The sequence below is a fragment of the Fukomys damarensis genome, unplaced genomic scaffold, assembly GCF_012274545.1.
Source record: "Fukomys damarensis isolate Sample0158 unplaced genomic scaffold, DMR_v1.0_HiC HiC_scaffold_20, whole genome shotgun sequence".
Taxonomy (NCBI): domain Eukaryota; kingdom Metazoa; phylum Chordata; class Mammalia; order Rodentia; family Bathyergidae; genus Fukomys; species Fukomys damarensis.
The window spans coordinates 18,649,486-18,662,579 of NW_022900932.1; the positions used below are offsets into that span (position 1 = coordinate 18,649,486).

Below are 13,094 nucleotides of genomic sequence, written 5' to 3' on the forward strand. Positions count from 1 at the left end.
ACACACAGGTGGATCCCAGAAGTGAAATGCAAACAGCACCTATGCCCTCACCTTCCTTTTCATTTCATGGAACCAATGAGACTCAACCGTTTTAACAAACACGTTTATTAGAAAAGTAAAAAATATTGCATAGGTCTTAATACTTGAACATCAAGTGTATTTATGAACAGTGAGTATCTTCAATGTAAACAACAGTTCTAAATGGAAGACCGGATGGCACTCTTTTGGGGAAGGGGTTCCAGCCCCCAGCCCCACTGAGCCTCACCCCTCACAGTTCAGTTCTCCAGGACACGGTGGGGGACAGGTTTGGACTGGACGCAGCTCCCAGGTGTATTTTGTCTTCAAGTGTCAAAGATCCTGAGGGATCCTAACACCCACCCCTTTCAACTCTTACATTCATGCGTCTGTAAGATAGCTGCCTAGAACAGGTCAGTAGTGAAGCTCCGATCCGAAAAACAAGATACAAAACAAACAACAAACATACTGGGTCCCTCCAGACCTGGATACACAAACTACCTCAGCACCTCCCCCCTCCCTCCTGGGGGCTACCATAAGCACACACCCCTGGCTGAGGCCAGCGCAGCCCAGCAGCCCTCCTAGCTGCCACCCCACTGTCGTAACTGTCAGGGATAATAAAAATAATACGGTACATGCTACATACGCATCCAGCTGGAAGCCTGGGGACCCCAAGCCTTTGTTTCATGCTACAGTACTGAGGGGCATGCGCCCCGAAGGGGACCCACCTGCACACAACTCAGTGAGCTTCCTAGGAAACACTATGCTCCCCCACTGCAACCTCCTCCTTTGGGGGCTATTGTCAGTTTTCTAACACAGGCGTCCGCCCCCGTGGCCCTGCCTGCTAAGTCTCCACCCCAAAAGTTCACTGTCTGCCATGGGGGCGGTGTGACCCCCCGGGCTGGAGCTCAACACTCCTCAATGAGCAGCTGCTCGGAGCTGTACAGCTTCTTCTTGATGACTCTGAAGCCGGTGCCCAGTGTTAGGGACTGGCTGAAGCCAGGGACGAAAGGAGAGTTGGCCGAGCTGAACAGCCCTTGGATCTTGGGCCACAGGCGAGAGTCCAGGCGCAACACCAAGGTGAGCTGGAAGGTGGGCACCAGGCAGGGGTCGAGGGCCAGCTGGCCCACGCTGTGGCAGCTCTTGCCCTGCTCTACGCAGACGTCGAGCAGCGCCCCCCGCAGGCCGCACGGCTCGCTGTAGGCCAGGCGTAGCAGTTCTTTGCCCACCTGGCTCACCAGCTGGGCTGGCATCAGCAGGCGCGCGGGGCGGCGAGAGCCCAGTCGCGCCTGGGACAGGCTCTCCTGGAGCAGCTGCATGAGGCTGGCACACAGGTGCTCATCCTCGGGGTCGCTGAGCAGCTCGAAGTCGGGCAGGGACACGCCATCCAAGCAGGCCGAGTCTAGAAGGAGGGAACACGGGAAGGGTATCAGAGCAGCCTCCACAGGGGGTCTACAGACGGGGGAGGTGCCGTGTGCTAAGAAAGCAACGCTCCTTCCTGTACCGTGCCTGAGTTTCCACCCCTCGCCCCCTGGCAATCTGGGTTCTGTTGTGACAGGAAGCCAAATGGCTGGACCCCTTCTAACGCAGCGCTTTCTCGTCTCCACGACCCGTGAAGCCGTTTTCGGATCCTGCCCACAGCCCTCACCTTCCTCCTGCCCGAAGCCGCTGTTGCTGCTGTCCAGGGACTCGCAGTCCGAGCTCTCCAGGCTCGCGCAGCGGTCCAGCCCTTCCTCTCGGGCTGCCGACCCCCAGGCCGAGCGCGGCGGCCGATCCGGGGTGGGCGCCCGAGACGAAGACGAAGACGAGGCCGACGAGAAGCGGTCCCAAAGGTTAGGCATGGTGAGGTCCGAAGCCAGGACGTTCGTCGGTGAGCTCAAGGGTGCCGGAGCGCAGAAGCTACTGAAAGACAAGAGGGACACGGAACCAGCGTCAGTCTAGAGCGTGGACAAGACCGCGAGCTCTAGGACCCGTACAGCCGAGGCCGCCAACGCAGAGATCAGCAGGCAAGCAAGGGACACTCACCAGCTAGGGCGGTCAGCGAGAACTGCTGGGACAAGTGAGTCCTGCCGCTTGAATGGGTGCGCGAACTGATGCCAACCACCTAGCTCTGCCCAGACCTGTCCCTTTTAGCCTCTCGCACCTCCCCCTTGGCCTGCTGAGATCCCTAGCACCAGCGCACAGCAGCCTATAAGGACTAGGGCATCTAAGCCACGCCCTCCTTGCCCCCGGGCCCAATCCAGACGTAGGAGTGTGGCCCACCTCGACCAATGAGCTCCAAGCGCACGTTCGCAACGTTCTCTCCTGCCCGGTGACAGCGGCCCGGCCCCGCCCCCACGGAGCCCCACAACTCTCCCGGCCGAACCCCGAGCCTCAGCCACGCCCCCTTTCTGGAAGGGATCGGTGGCGGCTGCAGCTGCCAAGGTCCCCGAGGGCTCTCGCGGCAGGGGAGGATCAAGGAAAGACTTGTTTATTATAGGGTCGCGTTGCGGGGGGAGGGGTACAGCCCGTGACCGCGCTGGCTGGGGAGGCTGGGAAACTTGAGGGGCGGTGGGGAGGGAGGACAGTGACTCTCAGCGATTGAGATCCCAAGGGCTAAGGACACAGCGGGGCACACGGGAGGATGCTCTGGGACTGCGGCGCGGGGGCGACGTTGACCCCGTCAGCCTCGCGCCCCGCGCTGTCCCTGCCTGGTGGAGGCTGGGCTGTGGGGGTGGGGTCTGAAGCCTGTGTGCGCCCCCTGCCCGGGTCCCGCCTGCCTGTGACTCCGCACCCCCGGGGAATGGATTCTCAGGATCCCTGTCCCCCACCCCACAAGCCCAGTCCCCAAGCCCTATCCGGCCACCCCCCCACACACAGCTGTGCTTGGTTGGTGCCTAGAGGGGTGCTCACACCCCCGGCTCACAGTACCCAAGGTCCGCCCGGCCCAGGGCGCCTCCCGCTGGCCCCGGGGACGGCCGCACGCAGCCCACTTGTCACGGGGCGTCCGCCGGGTCCTAGAACCCTTCCCCACTCTTTGTATGAAAGCTCCAGCGATCCTCGGGACCGAGGGCCGAGCTCTCCGTAAAAGCCCCGTAGTGCAATGGCCATTGTAGGTTTCGTCATCCAGGCGGGGCCGCAGGAAATCTGGCCCGGCAGCGGTGTTGCAGGGCTGATAGAGGTGGCTGAGGGTGGGAGGAGACTGGGATTGACTGGACCTTTATTTCTTTAAAGGGTTATCAATCTGGGACAGACGGCTCTGATGGAAGAGAGAACCAAACTTACATCAGACACTTGACCCCTTGGCCAGGAGCCAAACCAGATCAGCCAGACGAGCCTCCCCCAGGGCAGGCTTGTACATGACAGGTGACACTTGCCTGAGAAGTCAGGCCACTGCCGTCTCCAGCCCCACATTCCCATCCTGATTTTTTGTTTTAAAGACCAATCTAGAGATCAGGCACGCAAATCAAGAATTAGAACCAGAAAGGGCCAGATTCCAAGCCCTGTACTCCTACTCCCATTTTACAGGTGGGAGAACCACACTGCTGGGGACAAATTTATGTCCCTCCCCCAGTCAGGGAATTCAGATTAGGAGGCATCTTCAGGACAACACAGACTAGAATACTGTGTCAGCCCTTGGGTGTTCAAGGTGGAACGCTGGCCTTTCCTTCCCACCCTTTAGGCTATGCCACCCGCTGGGAGCCTGAAAGACACTAAATCAAGGTGGTTCCATCAAGTGCTGGTGCAGGTGACAAGCCTCCTTTCAAATCATCTTTACTAAGGTGAGAAAAAGTTAGGGGTAACTGGACAGGAACATGTTCCTATTCCCTAGGAAAGACGGTGTTCACCGAGCCAGCTGGGTAGAGTAAGGGTGGCTTGCTTGGCTTCCCAGCTCAAGATTTGGAAGACCAGGGGTTTTATGCATGCTAGGCACACGCTGTGCCACTGTGCTACATTTCCATCCTTTTTCTTTCTTCCCCCACCCATTTTTCACAGGAAAAAAAAATTCTTAAAATGTGGAATGCTGACCCAAGAAAAAAAATTTTTTTTTTTGAGGGGGCTAATAGGGAGTGAACTCAGGTATCCCTCCCTGACTTAGTGAGGGTGTCTCACTAAGTTGCTAAGTTGCCCAGCCTGGGCTTAAAGTTGCTTTTGTGATCCTCTTGTCTCAGCCTCAGAGTTCTGAGACTATAGGCTTGTGCCGCTATGCCAGGAAAAGGGCCCCCAAGTAAGTGAACATTCATAAACAGAAGAATCCAGAGCCAGTTTGGAAAGGTCAGTTTATTAGGAATTATTTACTCATTCATCCAACAGACATCATCACGGACTATGTGCCTGGCAGTGTACCAAGCACCTTTTTTTCATTCTGTTTTACTAATGGCTTCTCCCCAATGGGAATGACTTGTGTTCATGAGCATTGAGTTAGTTTGTAAAATCCATTGTTTTTACTTATTGTGGTATTGGATATTGAACCTCCCAGCCCTTTAAAATTATTTTTAAAATTTTATACAAGGTCTAAATCTTGCTAAATCACAAAGTCTCTGAGGCTGACCTCAAACTTGGATCTTCCTTCTTCACCCTCCCAGATTAAAGGTGTGTGCTATCTTTTTCTTTTTTTTAAGTTTTTGAGAGTCTGTGTAGTCCAGGCTGGTCTTGAACTATGTAACCCACACTGGCCTTGTGGCAGTCCTACTGCCTTAGCCTCCCAAGTACTGGGATCACAGGAGTGCAGCAGCACACTTGGCCCATCCTTGTTTTTTAAAGGAATGAACAAAGGACAAGGGTCCTAGTCTGGCAGTGTTTCCCATTCCCAGAGTGGGGAAGAGTGGGTTCCAGCATCAACAGCCTCCTATAAGGAGGCGGGGTGGGGGGTGGGGGCTTGGGGGTTTTCCCATGTGATGCCCCTCTCACTGTGGAGCAGACAGATCTTTTATCACTGTCCCCCAGGAGAACTTTTGGGCCTTGAAGGGATGGTTCTTAATCTTTAGCCTAAGGAGCAGGAAAGGGTTTTGGTCCCTCCTGCCTAGCAGATGGGAGGACTTTGTAACCACATCACACACTTTCCTACAGGAGCATCCCTGCTAAACCAAGCTGTCCCCACCTCCCACTGCCCTCAGCCAGGCAGCAGGCTGGGCATGCTTGGACATGCATTCCCACTGCGGCCCCAGCCCAGTGACTTGTGGAAGGCACCCTTAGTCCTGCTTCGTACGTGTCTGTTAGTCACTGTTTCTACTTGTGTTCCCCCAGAATGATTAAGGATTCTCTTGGCTCGGTGACTGCTTGGAGTAAAGGAACCGCTAGATAAGCGAGGAGGTAGCTGCTTCAGAACTGCAGACGTGTAATCTGTGTTGCAGGGTACACACACAAAGCCAAGTTTGTGCCTCACATTGCTGAATAGATTCGAGGAGGAAGGTAGAAAAAATAGTTTATTATTAGAAAGCTCCTAAAATTAGGAGGTGGTTGAAGGCAGGTTGCCACAGAGACAGTCTAAGGTTTTAATACAAGAAATACAAGAAAATGACCACATCTCAGAGCACTCTGCACCAGGCTGAGGTCAACCTATGGGGTTATACACAGTTCCACTAGAGGTGGGGTCTACAGAAATTCAGCCCTGGCCATTGTGTCTCCACCGTAGGGCCTTGTTCTTCTCAGCCCTTGGTCTCAAGCTTCATCTCTTCTTGACCTCTCCTGGGTCATCCCAGTGCCATCTTGGGCCTACCTTGTCCCTAACTGCCTGCCCTGCCTACTACAAATTCCGTCCTCTGGAGAGGTGTCCCCCAGTGCTGTTAGGGGAAAATGGGCGATGATCACTCTAGCATCTTCCTGCTGGATGGGGCTGGTGCAATAGTTGGCAGTCAGGGACACTCCCCAGAGGGTCTGTCTAAAGGCCCTAGGTGGCATCAGGTATCCTTCTTTCTGGTGGACAAACAGCCTTGAGTCTGGAAGAGACTGAGCAATTTTGAGTGTGCACAGCCCAAATAGCAGTCCCAAGAGAATAATAATCCAGACAACCAAATGTTTCTTCTCACCAGTGTGAGCCAGGAATGGCTTCTCATAGAGAAGTCATCCAGGGACCCTCGAGGATTGACGGGACACTTACCTGATGAAGATCTTAGAGGGCTGAAGACTCACTGCTCAAAGTCAGGAATATATATAAGCACAACACTCACCTTTTTTTTGGTACTGGGGATCGAGCTCACAAAACTCACTTTTGATCGCATGGGTCCTACCCTGTGTTGTTGTCAGGATATCTGGGACCATCTAGTTCTGTAAGGCAACCATTCTCATCAATTTGACTTCAGTGTTCAAAAGAGAAATTCCCTTGAGTCATTTAGGGTTTGCTTGGCATATAGTAGTTGGCTAATGTCTCTATAATCACACCAGTGAAATATACTTTGAGACCATTGGTGTCGATGGGGTAGATTAGATTGGGCAATTCCTTAACCCATCTTCTTTGCAGGCAGGCAAGTCTTTCAGTACATCTCCCTACCCACCCAGGGGATGGCCAGGGCCACAAAGTAGTCCTGCAGAGCCCATGGGCACCTTTAAGAGTGCTGCATCAAATGCAGGGTGGTTGGGCCAGGGATTTAGCTCAGTGGTTCTGCCACCTGCTTCACAAGCACAAGATCCTGAGTTCAATTCGCGGTACCAAAAACAAACAAACAAATTCAGGGCTGTTAATTCAACCTACTGCAAGTCAATTGTTGCATGTATCTACTGACCATGGGGAGCCCATCCCCTATTCAGTGACATTGAACCAGTGTGAGTGGGGTTCCCAAGATAAGAAGGTCCTTTGGCTAAGGCATCCGTCCCACAGTGGCAGTTAACTACATTTACTGGAAGTAGCCATCTTGATAGCTTTGGTTGTTAGATCTAATAGAACTTTGATGTTAACATGGACAACAGGTTTAGTCAGTGCCCACCTGGAGGTGTGCTTTCTAGAGGTTTCAAAGGTGTTTGGGGCTGTGAAGACTGGACTGTACAGGCCATTTAGCTACCTTAGATCCATATACTACCTGTCAAACACAAGGTTTTCACATTTGATGAAATCCTGTAGCTTGTTCCACTCACTGCTCTGGAAGGATGCCCACCAGGGGAGCCCTGAGAAAAGTGAAGCCACCTGAAAACCTAGCATGTTTCTTGCCATATCGACTTTGCATATTTCTGGGCCCAAACCAACAACGAATTTGACTCCTTTCTCTAAGTGTGATCATGAAAACAGTAAGAGGTAGCATGTTAAAGTTTTTAATCTGGAGATGTAGGTTTTTTCTTCTGAACAAGAGATTTAAATCTTCTACCAGCTCACAAGAATATTCAGGCGGTGGGTCACAGATGGGTGCCCAGATCCCAAGATTTGAGTTGGGAATGGTGTACCCAGGAATCCAAGCCAGCTACCTTGACAGCCAAGGCAGCTGTGATATGAGAATCACCTAGTCTTTCCCAAGTTGGCCCTAAGCAGATGAGGAAGATTTTACCGGCACCGAGTCTCCAGGGTACAATACCAGATGTGCGAGCTCGCTGGGTTAAGTTTCCATTCATTGCTGCAGAATTTGTTGAAATTTTGCAAATGAACTGATGTCTTTAGTCCAATCATATTTTTTTTCCATACCAGGGGTCGAACTTGGGACCTTGTGTTTGTACAGCAGGCGGCAGAACCACTGAGCTAAATCCTCGGCCCCCAATCATGTTTTTGTTTTGTTTTATTTTTAAATCAATAAGAAAACTCTTTAGTTAAAAATGGTCACCTGTAAAGCATTTGGAAAGCCCTGAGCCCCAATGTCTGGGGTGTGTTTCTTATCTGGTTGAGAGTACTTTGGCCTGGTCTAAGGACACGTCCAGAACCTAGGGGCTTGAGCAGCATTTTCCATAGCTGGATATACCCATCAGTTGCCCTGTAACACCTCATCCAAACCTTTCTTGTGCCTCTGCAATGTGTTACCGCCATTTTTTGAAGGCAGGTAAACAGATCAGGAGTTTCTCCTCTATGGAATTTTATGGGAGACCCACAGGCTTTAAAAGAGTACCTTTCTTTTCATATTTTTACACTGTCAGGGCTATAAGTTCTGCTGAGCATTTGTTCCAGGGGTGGGTGAGCAGCTCCCAAGTTACTACAGCATATCCTGCTGCCCTTTTTATATAAGAACTGCCATCACAGGGGCAACCCACTTTCTGGTCCCCTTTCTGTCTCTCTTAGACAGAGCTACCTTTCTCTCAATAAATTGTTCCTACTCTTAAAAAAAAAAAAGAAAGAAAGAAAGAAATACCATTACAGAAGACAGTAAGCACTCCCAAGACCATTCCCCAACTCTCAACATACAGATTAAGCTCAGTAGCACTGTGCCTGCCTCACAAGCACAAAGTCCTGAGTTCCATTCCCGGCACCAAAAAACACATATAGATTAAAATGGAGTCCAGCCAGGTGTGTTGGCACACACCTCAGGAGGGAGAGGCAGGAGGACCACTGCAAGTTCAAGACCAGCTTGGGCTACATAGTTTGAGACCAGCCTGAACTACATATTGAGACCCTGTCTGAAAAAAAGAGTCCAGGACCAGGGATTTAGCTCAGTGATTCCACTGCCTGCCTGGTAAATGCATGGTCCGAGTTCTATTCCCAGTACAAAAAAAACAAAAAATAAAAACAGAGTTCCAGTTGGGAGACTGAGACCTGGGGTATTTAAGTATTTAAACTTTGGACAATAGTTGGGAGGCAAATTAAAATATGGGTGTTTACCCTTTGGGTTTCTTTTCTTAGTAGATAAAGAGGTCATTGGGCCAGGGATTTAGCTCAGTGGTGCTGCAGCCTGCCTCGCAAGCAACAAGTCCAGAGTTTGATCCCCAGTACCAAAAAAAAAAAAAAAAAAGTTATGTTATCTTGCCACATTGTGCTACCCAAGGCCTCTTAGCTCTTTTTAGGGTCTTGGGCTGTGGAAAGGGGAGTACAGGTTTAATTTTTCCCTCCTAGTCTTCCAGTTCCTTTGGATATGGTAAGGTCCAAATAAGTCCAGACTTCAGTGCTGCAAAGTTGTGTCTTAGCCCTGGAGACTTTGTACCCTCTCTATGTCTCAGAAATTTAGCAGGGGCCAGGCACCTGGACCAGAAAATTTTTCTCAGGGGGTGCATAGCAGAATATCATCGACATATTATAACGTTAATTTGAGAGAATTTCAAGCAGGCCAAGTTATAGGAAAGCACTTGTCCAAAAAGGTGAGACAATACAGTGAGTTGGGAGATCATGTGGATTTTCAAAGGAAAATAAAATGAGTTAGGGTGCAGAGAATACAGAAAAAGATCTCTTCAGGGACCTGGTAAAGGATACAGATTAGGCACTATAAGGTATAGGGGTACCTCTGTCCCATTTATTGATCAGAGATGCTCACTAGTTTCCATTCTCCACTGGGTTTTTGTATTCCTAATATTAGTGTGTTCTAAGGACCGTAGCAGGAAGTAAGCAGACCTTGTACCTCTAAGTTATTAACTATGGTCCTTTTTTATCTTCTTCTTCTTTTGAGTTTATTGATACATTTTACTCATATAGTACAGTTACATTCATTACTGGGATCTTGTACCTTTACATGACAGGTGGTCTTGGTTCTCCTTTTTTCCCCTTGTCCCTGCCCTCTCTTTTTCTTTTTTCTTTTTTTTTTTTTTACTAGTAGGGATTGAACTCAAAGCCTTGTACTTGCAAGGCAGGCAATGGTGCCACTGAGCTAAATCCCCAGCCCCTGTGGTCCCATTTTAGTCTCTGACCTCAGAGAGTATTGTCTCTGATGAGGAAAAATTGTGGGGTCCCTAATGTGCATCTGCACAGAAGTACTCTTTACTGCCTCCCCCCATTTCTGGTACCAGGGATTGAACTCAAGTCCTTGCGCTTGCAAGGCAGGCTCCAGAACCACCGAGCTAAATCCCCGGCCCTGCCTTTTTTGTTTTACTTTGATTTGCCCATTAACTCCAAGCTAATTTCCATCTCTGCTAGAAAGACAACATGCCTTGTGTTTGGGTGCATAAACCATAGCATTTAGGCAAGGTAAAATCTCAAGAGGGGAATTGGACCTTTTAGGCATGACCAGAAAGGCATGTGAAAATAGAAACCCATCCCAATTATAGATGGGAGATTGAGAAAAAGATTGGACAAGGGGAAAAGAAGTCTTCCTGTAATGCTTTTTACCATCGTGTGGCTGTATGAAAGCAGGCCAGGGTTAAAGAGAACAACTGAGAACATGGCTCCAATATCCAGCAAGAGGCTAGTTTTCTTTCCCTGAATAGTAAAAATCACCTGGAGCTCTTCTGAGTCCAGCTGAAGAGAGACACAGATGCGTGCCCCAGGGCCTTAGTCCTGCCCCCAGACCTTCGCCTTGGGGGCAGTGTGACTACCAGTGATCACTGCACTCAGGGCAGGGCTTAGTGGGCTTCTTACCGCTGTGAGTTTGGTCACAATCTCTCTTAAAATGCCCTGGCTTCCCACAACCATAACAAACGCGGACCACAGACAAGTAGCCACTTTTGGAGCCCCTGGAATTTGACACGAATTTAGCCTTCTGCAGGGCCCCCGCAAGGGCAGCTGCCTTTTTCTTATCCCTTTGTTTTCTCTGCTTGGCCTCCTCCAGGCACGGTTATAGAAGACAGAAGATGCTAACCTTTCCAGAGCGTCAAGAGAGCTATCTGGGTCGAAGGCCATTTTCTTGAAGCTTCCTTCGGATATCAGAGGCTGACTGAGTGATGAATTTATCTTCAAGAATACCCTGACCCTCTGCTGACTCTGGTGACAAAGATGTGTACTTACTTACAGCCTCCTGTAGTTGGTCTAAAAAGGCCCAGGGATCTTTGTCCTTCCCTTGGCTGACAGTTGACAACTTAGAATAGTTTACAAGTTTAGACCTAGCTCTCCTCAGGTCCTGAAGAACACAAGTTAAAAAGGGTCTTCTGTTCTGTGCCCCGCTGTGGTATTGGGGTCCCAGTGGGGATCCCGTAATGGGACTGCCTGAGCTCCTATGGGGAATGGCTGTTCTCCTGACCCTAACTCCTGTGGTCCTTTGGAATGGATTAGATGTGTCTCGTCCCCAAAGCCCCTTAATTCTCACTAGGGGTCAGGGTCAGGTTTAAAAATAACCACATCTTCCCAAGCTAAGTAAAAAGACTGAGTAAGTCCTGTAAAAACTTCGAGGATCATCTGAAAATTTCCCTAAGTCTTGTTTTATTTTTTTATCTTTTCTTGTTTTATTTGTTTAAGATTGCAGAGGGAAAATGACATATGTATCCATGTAGAGAGTATGAATCTTTTTTTTTTTTTTTTTGTATAGGGGATCAAACTAAGGTCCTTTTGCTTGATGAGGCAGGTGGCAGAACCACTGAACTAAATCCCTGGCCTGAGCCTACTGAATCTGGAGTGGCTTAGGGGCTTCAGGGCATGGAGGGCAGAGGGGAGGAGCTTCAGACCCAGCCTTGGTGGAGATATCAGATCTGCTGGTTACAACCATCTGATTTTCTTTTGGATCACACCCACACTTGGAGCGTAAGTCAGGGTTATCTCTCAGAGCAAAGAAGACTTGAACATAAGCGACCGCTGATCATTTCCCTTCTCTTTTACAAAATAATTCCAATTGAAGGATAGTTTTTTGTGTGTTTTTTGTGTTTTTTTTACTGGGGATTGAATTCTTGGGTCCTTGCACTTGCGAGGCAGGCAGCAGAACCACTGAGCTAAATCCCTGGCCCCCAAATAAAGCATAATGGCATAATCGGTACTTCCCTGAGGTGTTCATCATTTCTTACCCAAAGGGTACTTGGGCCATGCACGGGTGCAAAAAAGACTAAACAACATTTCCTTAAACCTTGGGGATCAAGAATACATTTCAAGCTGAGGATTTAGCTCAGTGGTTCCACTGCCTGCCTCACAAGTGCAAGGTCCCAAGTTCAATCCCTGGTACCAAAAAAAAAAAAAACCCATTTCAAGGCAGTAATGGAATCTAAGGGTGACTTCAAGTTTCCCACCCAGCAAGATAATAAGGGGAGAGAAGGTGTTCCTTTTAGACCCTCTTATGTTCTTAGTGCTAGGATGCCCCCAAATCCCCCATTCCAGGGTAAGCGGCTGCTGCCTCAAGAGTGACCGGAAGGTGGGTGGATATCATGCTTCCTTGTGATCCAAACAGCCATCTCTTTCTTTTGGCCCAATTCCAATCAGCCTGTCTCTGGAGGGAAAACAAATTCACTGGCAGTGACCGTGACACGTTCTGGGACAGAAATCATTGCCAGAGTGGGACAACTTCCTGGTGACCAGGGGTAAACTGCAAATAACCTCTGTAGTTCCCACTTTTGCCTGTTTTTTTTCCATCAAATCTCAGAAGGGCTCTGGGGCTCAAAGCCTAATTCATCAATGAAATCCTAAGGGTTAGAACTCCCCAAGTAGTGGCCCCATTGAGAAAGGCCAACGGCTCTGCAATATGGTCTGGTTTTTCTCTTCAGAAGCCTGCGCGTGATCTGTAATTTACGGAATGATTCCACGGGATTAAGAGATGTGTAAAGGCTTCTTCCTTTGGCGGGCATTCTGACTCCTATTCGCTCACAAAAGGAATTGGGAGCCTGACTAAACCTACTTGATTCCTCACGTTTTTCCATTGGTCTTTCTTCACAGGCAATCCAACTACAGGGCTCATGAATTTAGCAAGGGTGAATCTGTTCTTGGGTATAGTCTTTCTAGGAAGCAAGGTAGAGGAGTATTCCAGACAAACACATGGAAGAACGCATGTTATTTAAATTTAAAATTTAGTCAGGGCCAGGGATTTTGCTCAGTGGTTCTACCGCCTGCCTTGCAAGCGCAAGGATCTGAGTTTGATCCCCGGTACCAATAAATAAATAAATAAAATTTAGTCAGATAAAGCAAAAGCTTCTTGCCTCACTCTTTCTCCTTCAGGTTTTAAGATAGGCTCAATTACTCATATTTGTCTGCTCCCACTGACCAAATCAAAGGAGGCTGTATAGCTTGGTAAAAAGGGAAAAAAGGGTTTAGTAAAAGTTAGCACTGGCGGGGATTTGACTCAATGGTTCTACTGCCTGCCTTGTAGGTGCAAGGTCCCTAGTTTGATCCCCCATACAGAGAGAGAGAGAGA

At 49.4% G+C, this 13,094-nt stretch overlaps 1 protein-coding gene and 1 long non-coding RNA gene across 4 annotated transcripts; one reads left to right on the top strand and one right to left on the bottom strand.

Annotated features, from left to right (window-relative positions):
• Positions 1–313: 313 nt before the first annotated feature.
• Ddit4 (DNA damage inducible transcript 4) lies at positions 314–2,189 on the bottom strand. Of its 2 annotated transcripts, none has more exons than XM_010606510.3 (3): positions 2,041–2,189; positions 1,664–1,914; positions 314–1,417 (listed from the first exon to the last, which is right to left on the bottom strand). In XM_010606510.3, exons 2-3 carry the CDS (start codon positions 1,854–1,856, stop codon positions 924–926), a joined length of 687 nt encoding a protein of 228 aa, XP_010604812.1. In that variant the 5' UTR covers positions 1,857–1,914; positions 2,041–2,189; the 3' UTR covers positions 314–923. The 2 variants fall into 2 exon arrangements, with proteins under 2 accessions (XP_010604812.1, XP_010604802.1); XM_010606500.3 differs by having other exon boundaries at positions 1,664–1,917; positions 2,041–2,188.
• A 93-nt stretch (positions 2,190–2,282) lies between these two features.
• On the top strand, positions 2,283–11,621 carry LOC104849875. 2 transcript variants are annotated; one of them, XR_004518256.1, is made up of 4 exons: positions 2,283–2,439; positions 3,229–3,360; positions 3,677–3,776; positions 10,599–11,621. It is a non-coding gene; the product is annotated as an uncharacterized LOC104849875 (long non-coding RNA). The 2 variants fall into 2 exon arrangements; XR_776853.2 differs by lacking the exon at positions 2,283–2,439 and having other exon boundaries at positions 2,481–3,360.
• The last annotated feature ends 1,473 nt before the right edge of the window (positions 11,622–13,094 follow it).